Source organism: Fonsecaea erecta, assembly GCF_001651985.1.
Source record: "Fonsecaea erecta strain CBS 125763 chromosome Unknown Scaff2, whole genome shotgun sequence".
NCBI classification, from domain to species: domain Eukaryota; kingdom Fungi; phylum Ascomycota; class Eurotiomycetes; order Chaetothyriales; family Herpotrichiellaceae; genus Fonsecaea; species Fonsecaea erecta.
Window position 1 is genome coordinate 552,549 of NW_017387245.1, and position 18,392 is coordinate 570,940.

The following is an 18,392-nucleotide window of genomic DNA, read 5'->3' on the forward strand; positions in this document are numbered from 1 at the left end:
GACGAGTGAGGTGCGCATACGTAGAGTTTGTCGGTCCCTGGAAAAGCTGCTCGTCAGCAGGCTGAAGCGAGCGAAGGAAGGCGATCTGACCTTTGCCCATGTTCCGTCTTGTCTATGTTGACCGCAGGTGAGGATTAAAATTAAGAAGGAAGAGGTTGTTCTGGAGGAGGAGAGAGGAAGTTGACATTGCGGCGGAGAAAATGGATCGCCGTCCGGAAATGGCGTCGACTCCAACCCACCTCAGTATATGCGTACAGAACGATCACAACGATATATGCAACTTCGATCTGCTACGGTATCTTTTCCTCCCGTCCAGATTGAATAATCTGGGAATGCACCAGAACCTCCGTTCTATTCTATAATTCGTGTCCGAGTCTATGTATTTCCTCCACATTGGCGCAAACGATCCCCTCGGCGTAGAAGGAGGAGCTATCAGGGCAGACCCAGGTATCTGAGGTACTCGGCTGGCCCAGAAGCATTCCAGACGTCCCTTTCGCCTTCAGCAGCGATCCACACCAACCCCAGCATCGCCGCCGAGTTGGCGCCGGCTCCCCTCTCAAGGCCACTGTGCCGGCGAGGAACCATGCACATCCACTCCCTCACCAGAATCACGTTGTAGTCGGTGCCCCCGCCGGCTTCTTCGTGGCTTTGTCGGACCCTTCTGAGCAGCTTTTCGTAAGCTTGGACGAGGGTACCTGTGTCACTGTGCGGAGGCAGTCGAAGGACGAAATGCTTGTGAGGGACTGTCGGAATACTATCCGCCACGTCCACCACCGACTCCGCCACATTGGGAAAGAGCTGGAATCCCAGCTCCTGCTCGTCCGGGTATGGCCAGAACTGCATGTGCTTGTGTCCCTGGCTCGATCCGGCCTCAAAGCCGCAGTTGAAGATCATCATGTACCGCCGCCGAAAGTGCTGCAAGATCGCCCAGGCGGCCGACAAGTCGCCCCTATCGAGATCGTCTGTCTGTGGTACAAAATGCCTCGTAATGACCAGCAAACTCGGGCGGTAGACGCTGAACTTGTTCAAGATCAGGAGGTGGGATGGCCCAACTTCCGCTAGAATCTCTTCTGGGTTTGGGTTGAGGAAGGGATTATGTCCCTTTCCCGTCTTCCGCTCGGGAGCGTCTGACGGCGTGATAGGCTTGCGGCGCAGGTGTGGCACGGATCGAAAATTGAGCTGCGGTTGTCAGAGTGCGAGCGGTTTGTTGGGAGTGAGACTAGTCCGGACTTGGTATTCTCTGTTGTGCTGTCCAGCGCAGGGCAGCTGAAGTCACTGACTTACTTTGAACCCCTGGTCTTCCACGGTCTCGGCTGTCGAAGGCTCATAGATCAACTGTCCTTTGGCCACTTGGTTGTCGAATTGGGCGAGTGACAGTGCTTCCAGGCCTGGTGGAAGTGTCGCTGTCTCGCTGGGCCCTGATCGCCCATCATTCTCATTTCGGCTGTCTCGATCCATCTTCTGGATATACTTGTCTTGATCTGTACAGCAACGAGATCTTTTCTTGTAGGGTCACAGCATCAACATCCAAGTACACCGTGGATTTCAATCAAGGACAGTCGTGGACAGTTCTTCGCCGCTGCATCTGGTGGCATATAAATGCCAAGCGTGCTTCACCGTACACTGCCACTATTCCTAATCGGGCCAAGACTTGGAGCTTCCCTGCAGCATCGTTCGAGGCCATTTTTATTTTTCTGGTCCGCGTCCGTCTGCATTGAATCTGCTGTCGCTTCCTTGTATCAACCTTCTATCCTTGTGTGCTGCACTTTTGGGATTTCTCTACCTTCTTTTCTTCCATTCTTCCTTCTTCCGGCGTCGCGATGGCCTTCTATCGCTCGGTTGTTTCTCTCCTGCGCACGTCCCGGCACGTTGTATCCCCCGCTCGAGGTGTCAATCCCGTCAACAGAGTCTTCGGCCATGACAGATTCGCCGCCCGAGCATATGCCACCGTTTTCGAGCGGACGAAGCCCCATGTGAATGTTGGTTAGTAGCAAGGTCGTCGCCTCTTGTCCCGGTCAGATTTCTGACAGTCTTCCGCAGGTACAATCGGTCACGTCGATCATGGAAAGGTAAACCCCTAGCGAGCCCGTCGATATTGAGTCCATCGGCTGATCATCGTGCCAGACCACCCTTACAGCAGCAATCACGAAAAGGCAGGCAGACAAGGGCATGGCGCAGTTTCTCGACTATGGCAAGATTGATAAAGCTCCGGAAGAGCGGAAACGTGGTATCACCATCGCCACTGCGCACATCGAATACGAGACCAGCAACCGGCACTATTCCCACGTCGACTGTCCTGGTCACGCTGATTACATCAAGAACATGATCACAGGTGCTGCCCTGATGGATGGCGCTGTCGTGGTGGTTGCCGCTGGTGATGGTCAGATGTAAGGTACCCGCATTATCGAATAGTACGTACATGAGATTGACTTTGAGCAGGCCTCAAACACGAGAGCATCTCCTGTTAGCCCGTCAGGTCGGTGTCCAAAAGCTGGTTGTTTTCGTCAACAAGGTCGACACCGTCGAGGACCCTGAAATGTTGGAACTTGTCGAAATGGAAATGCGCGAGCTCCTGTCCTCATATGGCTTCGATGGAGACAACACCCCCATAATCTTTGGTTCTGCCCTCTGCGCTCTTGAAGGTACCCGACCCGAGATCGGGGTCGAAAAGATCGATGCTCTGCTGGAGGCTGTTGATACCTGGATCCCAACCCCTGTCCGCGACACTGAGAAGCCCTTCCTCATGTCAGTCGAAGAAGTCTTCTCCATTGCAGGACGAGGCACTGTCGCCTCTGGCCGCGTTCTGCGGGGCATTTTGAAGAAGGACAGTGAAGTGGAGATCGTGGGTGGTCGTGAAGAGGTCATCAAAACCAAGGTCACAGATATCGAGACATTCAAGAAGTCCTGCGACGAGTCGAGAGCTGGCGACAACTCGGGTCTTCTCCTCCGCGGTGTCAAGCGGGAGGATGTCAAGCGTGGAATGGTGGTTGCCGTTCCGGGTACTGCCAAGGCACATCAAGAAGCGCTTGTGTCGCTCTACATTCTGACAGAAGAGGAAGGAGGGAGAAAATCAGGCTTCACTGAGAATTACAAACCACAAGTCTACATCCGGACCGCCGACGAGGCCGCACAACTCAAGTTCCCAGAGGGGACCGAAGATCCGTCCAAGATGGTCATGCCCGGCGACAACCTGGAGATGGTCCTGAAGACCCACCACCCGGTGGTTATGGAGGCTGGTGAGCGATTCAACATGCGAGAGGGTGGGCGAACGGTCGCCACTGGCCTTATCACCAGAATCCTGAAATAGATCAGATGATTGTTGATATGTGCAGAAGCGAAGAAGAGATGGGCTACGCTGGCACCGACGCCTGGAGGCTTTGTATCAAAATATGTCATGTCTTCATCGTGTCATAATTTGGGGTGTACATTTTGTCAGGGATTCGGGTCCCGGAACAGGACGATCATGACCGTGGAGCATTGCGATATTGAGGGAGTCGGAGCTGGGATGGACGAAGCTTGCATATACCAACCTCTCTACTTCAATTCAGAAAAGTGTTTAAACATTCTACATTGTGACATCGATGAGAGACCCCTCGTCGATTCGGTTGCTATATGATTGATGCTGACACGGGACCATCGACTTACGGGGGGGTGTTCACCAAATGACACTCTCCTCAACCATGGCTATATTCATTTAGCACTCGGTTTTCCCTAGTCGCTTAGAATGTTACAGTACCTTGGGAGAATAATTGCCTTTACCGACCTCAGATGATATAAGCGCTCGCTGCCTAGAGGATTTGAGGGAACATAGCCACGGGTTTAGTCTCAATGCAGGGCTTTGCTTCTTTCTGTGCAAGTGTTACCATGATAGGCGATGGTTCAACTTCTTTGTTGACTCGAATCTTGCTACCGGTGGGGGAGGGATCCAAGGCACAGTCACGGTAACAAGCCAACGCACTTCGTCCATGAGTGGTGCCCTTCCAGTATAGGATAAGGGGCTATCAGCCTCGTCACGGGCCCCATTCGCCCTTTTCACCCTGCCAGTCCATCACAGGAGGTCACAGGGGGACCAACAGGGCTGGTTTATGGACGGGATTCCGTTCGTGAAGGGCATTAGATAACTTGATTTGTAAAGTTGTTGCCGGGAAATCCGCCTCCGGTTTAGGCGGCCCGGCCGTTTCGGGTATAGTCGTGGCTGGGCGCGCCGCCGCTTTTAACGGCTATAAGAACTCTCTCCTCCTCCCCTCCTAAGACTCCCTTCCTTCTAACCTATTGTCCTTCTTCATCTCTATCTTCCTAGCGTATCCGTCGTGTATTACGCGCTATAGTCTATATTCTTCTCGGCCGTATTAGACCCTCTCTCGATTCTCCACTAGCTACTTTAAAATCCGCCTCGCCTCTACCTATACATTCCGATCTCCTTAATTCTTAATCGTCGCGATCTTTACGCCTCTTGATATAGTCTATATCGGCCCTCTCGAAGGCTATAACTCCTATATAAAACGTTTAGCTCTACCAGCCGCGTATAGTCTATAGGCTTAGCTAATCCCGTCTATTATTAACCCCTGTACCGAGGATCCTATAGGTGTCACGGTCCCGATGTCAGGAATAGTGCCTCAATTCCCTGCCATAGGCAAAAAGACAGAGAATCCTATCAATTATTGATAGATTCTAGGCACTATAGTAGATAAGGATAACACTCCTGCCATTCATGGCACCCGAACGCGGAAAGACTAGATCTGACCAGATCTGACTAAATCTATTAATACCGTAGCCTGGTATCCTATACTGGGAAAGACAAAGGCTCTCCAAGAAACCTTGAAAGCCATCCAAGGACGATTCCTACGGACGATCACAGGAGCCTATCGGGATACGGCCACGGAAGCTCTCGAGATTGAGACACAGACTGGCGATGTGGATTGGACTGGCGGCATTGTTCATGTGCCCATCTTGGTGAAGCTTGATGACGGGCCTGAAGGCATGATCAGTGCTCGCTCAGGGTCATGATTCCGAGGAGCAGATGTCGATACATACTGATCAGCTTGGTTGACTCTTGATCGATCTGAGTGTGATCAATCGACTGCATGATATTGGTGGTAAACCCTAGATCAGACGACACCCTGTGAGCCTGGCCGTCCGGGACGAAGTAAACAGACTTGTACGTACCGCCTGGACAGATGGCATTGCAGCGAATCTTTTGGTAGCGGAAGCGGAAAGCAACGTTTTTGGTCAAGCCGACCTGCACATCAATCAGTCCAGGGATCGACCGCACCCTTCCATAGCCCGACGAATCCGTGCACCATCCTCCTGCTTACAATCCCTTGTTTGCTCGCAGTATATGCGACGCCAGCCGCCGAGCCGCTGATACCCGCCTTGCTCGTGTCCATCATACCGGCAATGCTGAGCAGAGCAGAGCATCCACATGATCGCCGAAAAGCCTGTGAGCATTCACGCACAACTCGCTGCAGAGCTCCCATTTGACAAAGGTCGATCTGCAGAAAGTCGAAGGCTGGAATATATGCCAGCTCCGTAGGGCGCTTTGACATGTCTACCCCGTAGACCGACGCGCCCAGGTCGAGGAATAGCTTTGCCGTAGCAAGGCCCATTCCAGACTCTGCGCCGGTGATGATGGCTACCTATTAGATATGCATCGTTACCCGGTAACTGACAAGCCATTGTGAAGCTGGCAGTGAGATTCTCGCACCTACCTTGCCCTCAAGGCTAAATAGCTTTTGCACTTGCCATGATAGACGTATGGGCGCCCCCTCTCTACCCCAGGTCGGATCGATGTCGAGCAACAAAGACAAAGACCGTCCACAATGCGCATCACCCTGCCCGCCACCCAGATCTCTGGCACCGGATGTGGGAAACACCTGTACTTATAGTTGAGCGCTGCACAACTGCCTGAGACTTGAAGCTCAGAACTAGGAGACAAGTGTGATATCACTAGGAACTACCTATGAGGGTATGGAAGCTACTTATAGTCATAGCCAGTGCAACTATGATAACAAACCTACATTGCCACACTCCGTTTCTGCACCTTCGCTAGTAAGCTAGATAATCAATTAAGAACTCAAGGTTCCACAGAACCATCAACTGAGTAGATGCAAAGAATTTACATAAGGCTTGACGCTGTCAAGGACAAGGTATGCTCGGTCGAACCCTGGCCAACATGTCCTGTCCCGACCTGGTATTGTGTGTCTAAGGCATTCTCAGGGCCAGCCACCAAGGCTTTGGTGCAAGGGACCGTTATGGAAAAGAAGAAAGCTCCTGCACTGGTGCTGTATCCAACTTGCGGCTTCTCAAACGACATGAGGTCACCGCCCAGACTGACAAGATGGAAAGTCGCTGCGAGCCGCAGAACTTCCTTTCCCGTTAGCCCCCTCCCGCCGCAGGTACTCCGCCATCTGGTTGGGAAGGCTTCTGTTTGCCGTCGGCAAGCACCAGAAACACCTTGACTGCGAAATACTCATTGATACCAGTGGACTCCGGTGGCTGTATTGAAATATTCCAGCCGCAGCTAAGCATACATCCCGCAAGCCTTCAGGGCACCAGAGTCTCGCACCTCACTCCCAGCTCTTCCCATACTGCTCGAAAGCGAATTTCCTACCCGGGTGATCCTCTCTCAGCTTGGCGTTCCCAGGGGTGGCGAACAGGTTCTCTCGCGCTGTGCTCTCGTCCGGGGTCGGATAGTCCTGATTATATCCTCTCTTCTCCAGCTCGGGGACCAATAGATCAACCACGTCCTCCCATGCGCCCGGCACCACCACATGGCCGATGTTGAAGCCATCGACATCGCCTTCATTTAGCCATCGCTCCATTTCATTCGCCACCGTGACGGGGCTTCCTGCGATGAACGTTCCACTGCCCCCAATGGCTTGAAATCTGCCCATCTCCCGCGGGGTCCAAACCTCACATCGATCCGGCTTGGTCGTAAGAGACTCGATGGCACGGTCGCTGAGCCCGGCATAGGCTGGGTGCCTGCGGTCTGTCGGAAACGGTTCGTCGACCGGAAACTGACTCACGTCGATTTTGGTGATGCCACAGAACATGGCCAGGCCACCCTCTGGAATTGCATACTTCCGATACTCCTCCAGCTTGGCCTGTGCCTCTTCGTCGGTTGGTGCGAGGATGGGCGTGAATTGCACAAAGAACTTTATATCCCGCGGGTTCCGGCCTTGACTTGCCGCAAGTCGTCGTGTCTCGGTAATCTTTCCGCGCAGATACGCCGGGGTTCGTCCCCCAATGAAAATGCATTCAGCGTGCTTTGCACCAAATGCCGCACCTGCCCTAGGTTACGTTCAGTAGGATGAACATCTCGTTGTCACGACTTTGCCAGGGAGACTACTTACGGCGACATGCCGGCCTGGAAGAGGACCGGTGTGCGCTGCGGCGAAGGGTCCACCAGGTGGGCGCTCACACACTTGAAAAATCGGCCCTGGTGCGTTATCTTTCGGACTTTCGATGGGTCGGTATAGGTCGCATTGGCAGCGTCTTGTACGACCGCGTCGTCAGCCCAGGAACCCTCCCAAAGCCTGTTGACGTTAGTTGTTGACGGGCGGCATCGTGGTCATGGACATCGCGGCTAGTTGGGGACGCCTCACTGACTCGCACATGCGGAACTCGATCGAAAAGAGCTTCAAACTTACTTGTACATCAAATTGAGGTACTCCTCCGCCATTTCGTATCTCAGATCATGCTCAGGAAGCTGTTCGAGACCAACAGCCCTTGCTGCATTATCAGACCATGATGTCACGATGTTCTTCATACAAGGTCAGCAGCGGTGCACGGCGACGCACAAACACTTAGTAGTACTGACCCAAGCTATGCGGCCCTTAGTAACATGATCCAGGGTGGAAAAGCGCTTCGCCAGTAGAAAAGGTGGTTCGAAGGTCGTGCAAGAGGTCACGCCAAAAGCGACATTCTTGGTAACAGCAGCCATGGCCGAGATGACCTATCGTTGTGGCCAGGTTAGTACCATCTCCTCTCATTTAGCAAGTGGCCGCGGCAGGGACACTCTGCTCTGGGACAACGTACCACAAACGGATCGTACATGGGCCATTGTGTGCCAGCTCGAATGGCGGGGTCATGGCTTCCACGATAGACATCGTGCGAACCGAAATTGTCCGCGAGAAAGAGGGCATTGAACTTGCCCCGGTCGAGCAACTTGGCAAGGTTGATCCAGTAATCCAGCCGATTCTTATGTTTGGATTGATCGACTGGATTGCGCCATTGCCCTGGGCTTTGCATCGACCGTGTCAGCCGCTCCCTGCCTGCGCGCTCCCACGTCGTGCGCCCGAAGGCGAAGGGGTTCGAGCCTCCTCGAGCAAACCTGGGGGAACATTGCTGACTCACCTGATGTGACCAATCCCGTTCATATCAAAAGCATTCAGTAGAATGCGCTTCTTGGGCCGAGGTGCATCGTCCACGATGGCGACCCTCGCGGGTTTGCTTTGGCTATCGCTGCTCATCTCCGGTCTCCTGTAGGACTGAATGATCTGTACTTCGCGGAAATGGAAACATCAAGTACCTCCAAAGAAGTCAATCACCAAACATGGTCTAACCGCGAGCTCGTGGCCCTGCGAGTCCCAACGGCCCATATCTGCTCTGTCGTCCCAGCATAGCGACCTGCGACGTGGCTGCACCTCCGATCTCGCAGCTCTATCACTGTGATCATTTTGGCTATAATTGCACCATCGTCGTCCAAAATGGATACAGCGGCATCGTGCTCCAGCGACCAATGCTGGCGGGACGAAGTCAATTTTGGGTTTTCGAGACTAAACTTAAGTGGAAATACTTGAACTCGTCACGCAATTTCCACGGCTTCGCTCTTCACCGTCGTCAAGAGGGTTTCTGACTCGTTGGACCAATGTCATTGGGTCGAAGGGCCATGAGGATGCTTCCATCCAGCCAGAAAGACTGCAGGGCGATTCGCGTCGAAAACCTTGGATACTTGATTGTGACACTGGACGACGAACCCTCGGGTCGAGGACGGTTTTACTCGGCACCCACACGGCCCGATGGGCTTCTACAATAAATCGTGCCAAAGAATTGCGCGATACACTCAAGTGGCCTCAGTAGAAATCTCTGAGCTAGGCTTCAAAGCCTTATCTACAACTTAAAACGGTGACAAACAAGACAACGCTACTGGTTTGGCCTTGGGCTAGCTCACTCTCTCCTTCACATCGTCAAATCTTCGTGCAAATGCCTCAAGTCTGCCTGACCCGCCTCTTTCAGATAGTAAGTCACCGCGTCGAGGTCGTTGGTCTCGTCGAGTGCCGACCTCCCGTCAGCCCAGAAACTATGGAAGCGGTTTGGAGCCGTGGGTGGCGCCGTTTTCTCCTGAGGATCGGCTCCCAAGCGAGCTCCGTCTAGTGTCTCGAAGACGAAGTCTTCCCACCTCGGGTCCGAGAGAACCTCCAGTCTGTGCCTGGTGGTTCCTGGGTATCCGATGACATTCCTTGCCTTGCCGGTCCCGCCGCCGAGTTTGAAGTAGCTTCGACATCCGTCATTCACGACCGAGTCTTCGAAGTAGCGGTCGACCACCTCGCTAAATTCTCTCGCAGCGGCCACGGTGGGACTGACCGTGGCGTACCGATGCCTTTGTGCCTTGCGGATGACTTTGGCGATGTACGTCGCTGAAATCTCGCACTGGTAGGGCACCGACCCTCCAAAGGCATTACCCTGGGCTTGCAGGACAAAGAAGTAGTTCGGGGTGTCTGGCGCCATGACACCCATGTACGTTTCCGGATATCCGACTTTGCCCCCCGGCCGCCATATCTTGGAGAGATCGTCCCCTGTCTGATTGATTGTCGGAAACCGAGGATAAAATCCATCTCGGAAGCCGGTGGCGAGGATGATCACGTCCACATTTCGGATGTTGCCATCGCCAGTCTGCAGACCATGCTCTGTCGCCCGGACGATTTTGTCGTCGATGAACTCGACCTTGGGTCCTACGATGGCTTCGAGATAACCCGGCGCAGGCGTGAGCCTCTTACAGCCCGGAGCATAGTCAGGAGTCAGTCGAGCCAGCCATTCCTTGTCACCGTGAAGACGGTCCAGCATGGTTGAGAGAAGACTCTCCCGCAGCTTGGTGTTACCTTCAGACCCCAATTTCGAATTGCGATTGTTGACAGCACCATAGTGTTGCTTGTCGAGGTTTTTGCGGTAGGCCAGGTATGCCGCTGGATTTTCTCGAAACGTCCTTTTTTCTTCCGCAGAGTAGACGAGGCCTCCAGGAATATCGACCGAGGCTTCCAAAAGGCCTTTACGGAAGGTCGGGCTAACATACGTTTTGGAACGGACGTAGTGGTCAATGTGTGCCACTCTCGACACAATATTGGGTAGGATTTGTTGACCCGATGCGCCATTCCCAATCACGGCCACTCGCTTGTTGTTCAAATCAAGACTTGAATCCCATCTGGAGGTGTGCAGGACGCGCCCTTTGAACTTCTCAAGGTTCTCAAAGTCGGGATAGAAAGGCTCGTTGACTCTTCCAGGTGCTGAAATCAAAAAGTTGGCCCTGTCGCTGAAGACCTCCCCAGTCGATAGGTTTTTCACCTGCACCTCCCATTCCGACGTTTCTGCGATCCAACGCGCAGACAACACTTCGTGTGACAGCCGCAGACTCGGGCTTACGCCAAAGTCGTCGACAACTCCGGCGTAATACCTCTGTATCTCACTGCCTTCCGAATAGTACTCGCTCCACTGCGTGTTGGGAGCAAAGGTGAGTTGGTATACATGGGAGGGCACATCACACCTCACGCCGGGATAGGTGTTCTCAGCCCAAGTTCCCCCCACCTTGCTGTTCCTGTCGTATAACGTATATGTCAAGTCATCAACCTTGTGCGAAAGCAAGACGGCTGTAGCAATGCCACCGATTCCAGCCCCAACAATGATGGCCTTGATTGGCCTGCCTGCCAGTAATGGCGCAGCATTCGTTCCGATATCCTCGTCCGGTGTGGTTACTGCACTTTGTACTCCTTCTACGTCGATATCTGAACCATCAGAATCGATGAGGGAGGACAGCTTGGAGCTGTCTTGGGAGATGACTGTCATGATGGTAGAGGACTAGGTGGAGCAGAAAGGCTGAAGTTCTGTAGTAAAGTGATAGGGAAAACTTGGATTTCGAGGTGTGATGTCCTGGGTGAAACCTCCTGGGACTCTCTCCAGGCAGACTCGGAGTGGACCGTGCTTGCGTACTGGATCTGGTCCATTGCACGCGCATATGTGTTCTTTGCCGGTATTGCTATGTCTCGTGCCGAACTCCGGGACATAAGTATCCATTGGCGTCTCCTCGGAACCATTAGTCGCTGATTTGACTTATCTAGGCTCAATTTAATGCAGGATAAAGGTACAGGTTTTGTGCCTAGAACGGGATGCGGCCCACAATTCTGAATGCGACTAGACTTGTCAACGGTGTTGCATGTTCCAGCGCTCACGCCGCGTGGCCATCGTGCCAGAGCATACCCTTCTGATCACCGGATCAAGGAGAAAATGTCGGTGGTGTGTGGTTTGATCGACCAAGGGATGGCCGGGAGAAGAGGTTTACTAGGCCGATGTCGTGATCCTTAGCACAGATTGAGAATAAAGGGACCCTTTCACTTCCCGCGCCAGGAAAGGTATTTAGAGACCGTCGGAAGCTGAACCGACCAGAAATGAACTTTGCAAGTGGAAAAGGCATTGTTGGTTCGAAACGGAGGTTCGAAGCAGCCATGTCGAAGCAACAGGAAGAGGTCGGTGTGACTGTTTTCGCCGCCGATGAAGTTCTCAGCGACGACAAGGAACAACTTCCCCCTGCCATTGAAAAAGCAAATGCCCAACCGTCGAAGGATAGGAGCATTTTCGCCTGGTTTGACAAGAACGATGGGCCAGTTGAGCGTCGGTTGGTCCTCAAACTTGACCTTACAATCCTCTCCTTTGCCTGTATGGGCTTCTGGGTACGCTTGTCTACTAGTTCATCAATTGGATTTGGTCGCGCCACGGAAGCTGATACTTGAGCAGGTCATGTACATCGATCGCGGCATTATCGCAAATGCCTATGTGAGTGGCATGAGCACAGGTAAGTGGAGTGCTTGCTTGGTCCGTCGAGGCACCTACTGACACCGGCAATAGACCTTCACATGCTCAAAAACCAATACGTCCAATTGCAGTCCGTGTTCACAGTGGGATATGCAGTGTGAGTTGAGCCGTAAAGACACTTGCAGATGATGGCCGAGCACTGACGGTGGCCCCAGCTCCATGATACCCTCAACGTTGCTCGTGACCAAGCTCCCTGCTCATATTGTCCTCCCTGCGGCGACCTTCAGCTGGGGCGTTTTCACGATGCTGTCTTTCTGGGCCAAAAGTTTCGGCCAGCTTGCCGCGTACAGACTCATCATTGGTCTCGGCGAAGGACCCTTTTTTTGCTCCATTCATTACGTCCTCGGCAGCTGGTACCGGCCCGACGAGATCGTTCGCAGGGCTGGTATCTTCTACATGTCGTCTGGAGTTGGGACCGTGACAACGGGCGTGCTCGCTGCACGTGTCTACAGGAATCTCGACGGGGTTGATGGACATGCGGGCTGGAGATGGATGTTTCTGATCGGTGCCTTGTGCACTTTTCCGATCGCGCTTTGGGGAGCGTGTTTCTTCCCCGGTGCGCTCAGGTCGAAGAAAAGATGGTTTCTCACCGAAGAAGAACATGCTCTAGCACTGCAGAGGATGCGCCTGGTGGGCCGCAAGGCACCGCAAGGGATGCCGTTCGCCTGGTCTTCGGTGAGGCGGTTCTTGGGTCGATGGCATTTCTGGGTCCTTGTCCCGTGGAACATCATCTGGATCCTTGGCATCAGCTGGTACCAACAGCATATTTTCTGGCTGAAGGCGCAGCCTCAGTACTCCACCTTCGACGTGAACAACTATACGGTAAGTGAGGGTCTCACTGTGAGTAACCCGCCGTCGGCTGACCAGCTCCAGGCCATCAGTCCAAGCTTGGGCGTCGTCTTCATCTTTGTGCTCTCCTGGGTGGTTGACAAGTGGGGAGAGCCGGCGAAGATCCCCGTGTTCGGCGTCGTTACGTTCGTGACATTCATCGGGTCCCTCGGGTTCGCCCTCTACGACAAGTCTTCATTCGCCTGGAAATGGTGAGTGTTTCCCGTCAATCTCTGAGACCGAAACTGACATCGGACCAGGTTCGCCGTCTCCACCGGCTACATGCTTGTGTCCCTGTCGCCCGTCATCTATTCACACGCGAACCTGGTGTGCGCAGGCGACGCAGAAGAACGAGCTTTCGTCATCAGCTCGATGCTCGCCACTGGGACGGCCTTCAGCGCCTGGGTCCCTCTCCTCGCCTGGCCGACTATTGAGCAACCAAGGTACCACAAAGGATACATTTTGACCGTGGTTCTGCAGCCAGTATACTTCCTCGTCAGCGTCTTCGTCTTCACCTTCTCTCGTAGAATGATGAGGAAAGAAAAGGCTCTGAAGGAAGCTGCGATTACGGAGTTAGTCGCATGAGGATCACTTGGTTCAAGCGCGGCATTGTCGGTGACATGGTGGCAGTGTAATCGCGCCGGGGATAGAAGCGCAGGATGGGAGTGAGAGCAGAAAGGTGGAGTGGTCAAGTACTAAGTAGAATGGGAAGTCGCAGGCACGAGATACTATGTATTGGCGTATCGTTCCGCAAAGGGGCATTAAAATTTCCCCTTCTGGTCACTCGCCTTTTTTTTTATCATGACACACCAATGCTGCAGTAAGACGAGGCCGCCGCCGATTCATCAAGCATCACACGCTCATGCTACACCATCCTCGACTCCAAGACACAGCTTATAAAGCCAAGGTCGTAGTTGTAAGTACTTAGTACTACTATGTAGTACTAGTACTATGTAGTGCACAAGGCCCGAAACTCGCTGTGGGCGAGTGACAAACATTGTAACTAGAGGTGTCTGCGATGAGGCTGTATACCTCTATGCCAACATTGATACCCACGGCTGCAGAGGTGGGCGGCGACGGCGGTGGCGGTGGCACCCCAATGGTACTACATACTTAGTACTAAACACGAGCAATTGCAGCGCTCCCCTGAGTTGTCATTTCGTGCAATCATTTTGTATTCTGTGTTGATCAGACCTGCTCCGATTGAATGGAATAAACCGCCCCTTCAGCAAGGGATGGCATTTCAATGATTTGTGCCCCGTTGGTACTCACTAGACCGCCGCCTCAACTCGTTCGACTGCCTCCGCAACTCCCGCGACAGCTCCCTCGCGAGTCTGATATTCTCCTCGAGGGTATGATGGCGGACGAGAAGACCGTCCCCGCTGCAGGCGTTCTCGGCTTCACCTTCACCTTCACTGTCCTGGTCCTGGTTCAGGCCCCGCGAGCTCCGCTCGAGATTCTCTTCCAGGGTATGGTGGTGGTGGAAAAACATCCCGGAATCGTCCCGGTCCTGGATCGGCGGCGGGACAGCCACTTCGCTGAGACTGCTGTAGGGGTCGGATGGACGGCGTGGGTGGGTTTTTGGTTGTTGAGAGGCTGTCTCCGCCGTACAAAGATGTTTCTTTTTGAAGAGTGCGCGGAGTTTCTCCCACATTGTTTTAACGCTTTTGGAGGGGAAGACAATGACTGGCTTTTTTTCGTGCGCAATGTCTTACGTGGACTGTGCTCTGGGTTTCACGACTTCACAGGAAAACATGTCGCCTTGGGTACTTTTCTTTTACCACAGCCATGGCTACCAGAGGAGGGCAGCGCATGGTTTTAGAGATAGCAGATCATGAGATGTCGATTGTGGCCGGCAGTACGGTCTGTCGTTGCCGACTCGGCTCGGTTGTATGTATGGAGACGCTCATCACGCCACCTGCCACGGGGTCAAGGGGAGGCAGCCGAGGCATCAGCCACACAGATGGCACGACTACTGCAACCTAGATGATTGCTCGCACTCGCCGGAGGTGGAAATACAAGTACGTCTACAGATCAATGCGGCGTAGTGTCGAAATTGGAATATCTCTAACGGACGGCCAAGCAAACAGCCACTCTTTGTAAAGACTCACGATTACCTGGTCAGTCTCAGGCTGAGCCGCTCAACTGCTCAGGCGGATGATCAAGACACTGTTAAGGCAGTAGACGTAATAATCTGTACACGACGTCCCTGGTCCAGGATGGAGTGCGTCTGTTCTGCCATATTGACCTCTGTAACACTCCCCTGAGAGCAACTCGCTCGCTGTACTGATCCCCAGAACATCGTCCATCATTTCACTTGGAAATGGGCTTCATCTTGCCAATTTGTCTCATCTACGGTGGCCCAGGTGACATTCGGTGCAGTCGTACTGTCTGGACCGTACAAATAGATTTTGATGTGCTGGCTTGTGTGGTTGACGTGAGCATCAGTCGGTGTACCCTGTATGTATTTGACTTTCAAGGTACCCCCAGGACAACCACGATACCAGGTGTATTTGCCAGCTTCAAGACACAGCTCTTGCACAAATTGGTTCTCATCGGCTTTGGACAGCCTGGTCCGCGCACATTGTAAATCATGGGACCTGCCCTATGGAGCATCGACTCAACTCACTCTGCTCGTAGAAGCATCACTGCCTCGTGCCAGAGCAACGGCAGACATGTCCGGAGAGGTGACCTTGATCCTCTGAGGTTTGTTGTCGGCCTTACCAAGAACAGTGACAAAGGTTTGCTTGTAGTTGGTGGCATTGGCACCATCCCGCTGGTCGCATCTTCTTTGGTGCAGAGACAGCGGAGCATTGACGCGGGTATCAGCCAGCCACATACTATTTGCACAGGGGATAGCAAGTCTCCTTGTAGAACCATGCCAGGGAGAGATTCTGAGCATCGGCCGTGTGGTTGTTTTAGACTCGGCCGTGCTACACGACCAAAAGCAGAACCCTGCAGCGAACTGCGCGCCGTCAAGCTCAGCCTCTGCATTCTGGCTGGCCAAACTGTCTTCATGGAGAGCTTGCGAGATGCGTCTCCCCGTGCGATCGTTGAGAAGGAATTCTTGAGCTCAGCTAGCCACGTTGAATCTGGTCGCCATCTCTGATTTTGGGCAGCCGCTTTGGGCCCTAAACAGGTTGCTCGTCTCGAAGACTCCAAATACAACTCACCCGGGGTTGCTGTCGTATTAAGTTCCATATAACATGGTAGACATCGATTCCAGTGTCAGTGTTCTCCTTCGCGCAGACCCTTCAATTCTAGGTAAGGTTCCTCGCCGGAAGGTTCACCGCAGCTTTCGCACGGCTTCACTCATGCATTGTTTACACCGACATCCAAAATGCCCTTGAGGACGGCTTCTACGTGACTGTCCCAAATCACGAGGATCCCCATGCTACTTACAGTGCTGGTATACTGTATGGCCAGATAATATTGGACAATATCCGCCCGTCTTTGGAGTTCATTAACAACCCGGCGTGTCGATATGTCCTCTGGGGCTACTCTGGAGGGTCATTCACCAGTGGCTTTGCTGCGCAGCTGCAAACAACCCATGCGCCTGAGCTTCAGTTCGCAGTCGTGGCCCTCAGGGGTTTCGGTAAAAACCTGACTGATATTCTCGTCTACCTCGATAGAAGCGGAGGAGCCCCTCTCACCCCGGCCAGTTTCATCGGCCTTCTGTCCCAATACCAGGCCGGATGCAAGAGTCTCTTCAGCCACCTGAAGAAAAGCGCCGTACAACGCAACTGGGTTGCTCGCTGGACGAAATAACTCCAACTTCACGGGCCTCCTTGCCTCGTGGGTTAGCCAAAGCTATCATTAAAGATTCCGTGGACCGTGGTCGAGAGTTCCTGCAAGACCCGGCGGTCAAGAGTGTCTTTGTAAAAGAGGCCGTCTTAAAACTCAGGTTGGTTGGCATATATCGATGTACGGATATAAGAACAATGGAGACAATTCGTGCCTGCCATACCCGCGAGCTAACCTCGTTGTCCTCTAAAATTCCTGCATACAGTTCCTTGGGCACCGTGCCTTCAGATCTCCGGAACTTGTTGCGTTGAACAATGAATCCCTCCGCCCGTCCTCGGCAACATGTTGATGGGCACCTGCACCACCTCTCTGTCAGGAAACAACTTCTTAAACAGTCCCAAGGCCGCAGTGTCCTGCCTTTCCTGCCCGAATTTGGGCGCGATGACTGCTCCATTCACGAGGAGATAGTTGGCGTATGATCCGATGACTTCGTTGTGTTTGTCTGGAGCTCCGAGGAGTGTGACGTCTGGTTCCTCACAGTCATAGACCGTCAGCGTTCGGCCCCGTGCGTCCCTCGCAGATGTCAGGATAGAGCGAGCAGAGTTGTAGACGTCGATGGCAATTTGGTGGGCATTCGGCCCGGGTTTGCTGAGGAGCACGACACCCGGCGACGTGAATCGTGCCAGCGCGTCGACGTGGTAGTCTGTGATGTCGAAGCCTTTGACGCCAGGAATCCAAATGAAGTGTGTAACTCCAAGCTTGTCCGTAAGCTCAGCCTCGGCCTCAGACTTAGTGATTCCCGGATTCCGGTTGTCGTTGATGATGCAGCTCTCCGTGCCGAGGAACGTTCCCTCGCCGTCGTGCTCGATGCCGCCGCCTTCCATGGTGAGTTTGGATGTCACCGAGGAGTTGTTTTCGTGCGCAGCTATTTGGGCGGCGATGTTCTCGTCGCCGATCGCAGGGAGTTTGCCGCCCCAGTAGTTGAAATTGAACCTGACAGCCGTCCGTTTCCCCGTCGACACATCTTGCACGAAGACCGGCCCACTGTCCCGGATCCAGAGTTCGCTCACCGTCGCCGGCCTCACCGAGACATTGCTGTTGACCAAGGCTTTTGCCTGAGGGATGAGTTTCTCCCGGGCGTATAGGTGGACGGGTTCGAAGCGGGAGATCGCATTGGCGATGCTTGTTACTTCGGATTGTAGGGCTTCCAGGTGCTCCGGGCTTTCTGCCGATTCCAAGCTGGGGAAGGCCATCAAGGTGTGCGAATGGCGAGTGCTTTCTGCTGGCATCCGAAAGCGACCACCATGGATGCCATTCGAGGGTTCCTGGTCAGGCATATCTAACATGTGTCCTGCTGCGGGCATTCCTGATGGAATTGCAATTGTCGCAGCTGAAAACCTGGAGAGTTTTCGAAAGAATGATGTGGGTTGTTGGACTTTAGTTACCTGGTGACTCAGAAAAGATATAGTTCGAGCAAAGTGCCATGTCGACGAGGTATACATATTGACCGTGATAGAGGCGCGATAGAGCGCAACTTGACGCCATTGGATGCAGCTTGGTTGGTGAAGATCGACGCCGTTCGGTCTATGCCGCTCGGCTAACGACTGTCCCGTGGGGAGTATAAAAGGAATTCTTATTAAGGGGCAACGCGGGAAGACCTTCTGAAAGAGGTTAAGGCTGGCGACAAGGATTCGAGAACTTCCGCTTCGGCTCCATATCTCAAAAGCGGTTAGTCTGGG

General features: G+C 53.4%; 8 protein-coding genes across 8 annotated transcripts; 2 read left to right on the forward strand and 6 right to left on the reverse strand.

Moving 5' to 3' along the window:
* Window positions 1–432: 432 nt before the first annotated feature.
* Window positions 433–1,458, reverse strand: AYL99_01970 (hypothetical protein; the record flags this gene model as incomplete). The annotated part of the gene is made up of 2 exons (XM_018833486.1): window positions 433–1,179; window positions 1,285–1,458. The coding sequence occupies 2 exons, from the start codon at window positions 1,456–1,458 to the stop codon at window positions 433–435; spliced, it is 921 nt and encodes a 306-aa protein (XP_018696110.1).
* Window positions 1,459–1,820: 362 nt separating this feature from the next.
* On the forward strand, window positions 1,821–3,307 carry AYL99_01971 (elongation factor Tu, mitochondrial; the record flags this gene model as incomplete). The annotated part of the gene is made up of 4 exons (XM_018833487.1): window positions 1,821–1,983; window positions 2,041–2,069; window positions 2,125–2,387; window positions 2,440–3,307. The coding sequence occupies 4 exons, from the start codon at window positions 1,821–1,823 to the stop codon at window positions 3,305–3,307; spliced, it is 1,323 nt and encodes a 440-aa protein (XP_018696111.1).
* Window positions 3,308–4,937: 1,630 nt separating this feature from the next.
* AYL99_01972 (hypothetical protein) lies at window positions 4,938–5,606 on the reverse strand (the record flags this gene model as incomplete). Its single annotated transcript, XM_018833488.1, has 3 exons — window positions 4,938–4,972; window positions 5,035–5,239; window positions 5,316–5,606. The coding sequence occupies 3 exons, from the start codon at window positions 5,604–5,606 to the stop codon at window positions 4,938–4,940; spliced, it is 531 nt and encodes a 176-aa protein (XP_018696112.1).
* A 960-nt stretch (window positions 5,607–6,566) lies between these two features.
* AYL99_01973 (hypothetical protein) lies at window positions 6,567–8,471 on the reverse strand (the record flags this gene model as incomplete). The annotated part of the gene is made up of 6 exons (XM_018833489.1): window positions 6,567–7,290; window positions 7,353–7,535; window positions 7,650–7,762; window positions 7,820–7,954; window positions 8,038–8,242; window positions 8,356–8,471. 6 exons carry the CDS (start codon window positions 8,469–8,471, stop codon window positions 6,567–6,569), a joined length of 1,476 nt encoding a protein of 491 aa, XP_018696113.1.
* Window positions 8,472–9,180: 709 nt separating this feature from the next.
* AYL99_01974 (hypothetical protein) lies at window positions 9,181–11,058 on the reverse strand (the record flags this gene model as incomplete). The annotated part of the gene is made up of 1 exon (XM_018833490.1): window positions 9,181–11,058. The coding sequence occupies one exon, from the start codon at window positions 11,056–11,058 to the stop codon at window positions 9,181–9,183; it is 1,878 nt and encodes a 625-aa protein (XP_018696114.1).
* Window positions 11,059–11,714: 656 nt separating this feature from the next.
* On the forward strand, window positions 11,715–13,494 carry AYL99_01975 (hypothetical protein; the record flags this gene model as incomplete). Its single annotated transcript, XM_018833491.1, has 6 exons — window positions 11,715–11,939; window positions 12,004–12,061; window positions 12,115–12,178; window positions 12,237–12,903; window positions 12,955–13,121; window positions 13,170–13,494. The coding sequence occupies 6 exons, from the start codon at window positions 11,715–11,717 to the stop codon at window positions 13,492–13,494; spliced, it is 1,506 nt and encodes a 501-aa protein (XP_018696115.1).
* Window positions 13,495–14,152: 658 nt separating this feature from the next.
* On the reverse strand, window positions 14,153–14,563 carry AYL99_01976 (hypothetical protein; the record flags this gene model as incomplete). The annotated part of the gene is made up of 1 exon (XM_018833492.1): window positions 14,153–14,563. One exon carries the CDS (start codon window positions 14,561–14,563, stop codon window positions 14,153–14,155), a length of 411 nt encoding a protein of 136 aa, XP_018696116.1.
* A 2,374-nt stretch (window positions 14,564–16,937) lies between these two features.
* On the reverse strand, window positions 16,938–17,990 carry AYL99_01977 (hypothetical protein; the record flags this gene model as incomplete). The annotated part of the gene is made up of 1 exon (XM_018833493.1): window positions 16,938–17,990. One exon carries the CDS (start codon window positions 17,988–17,990, stop codon window positions 16,938–16,940), a length of 1,053 nt encoding a protein of 350 aa, XP_018696117.1.
* Window positions 17,991–18,392: the final 402 nt, after the last annotated feature.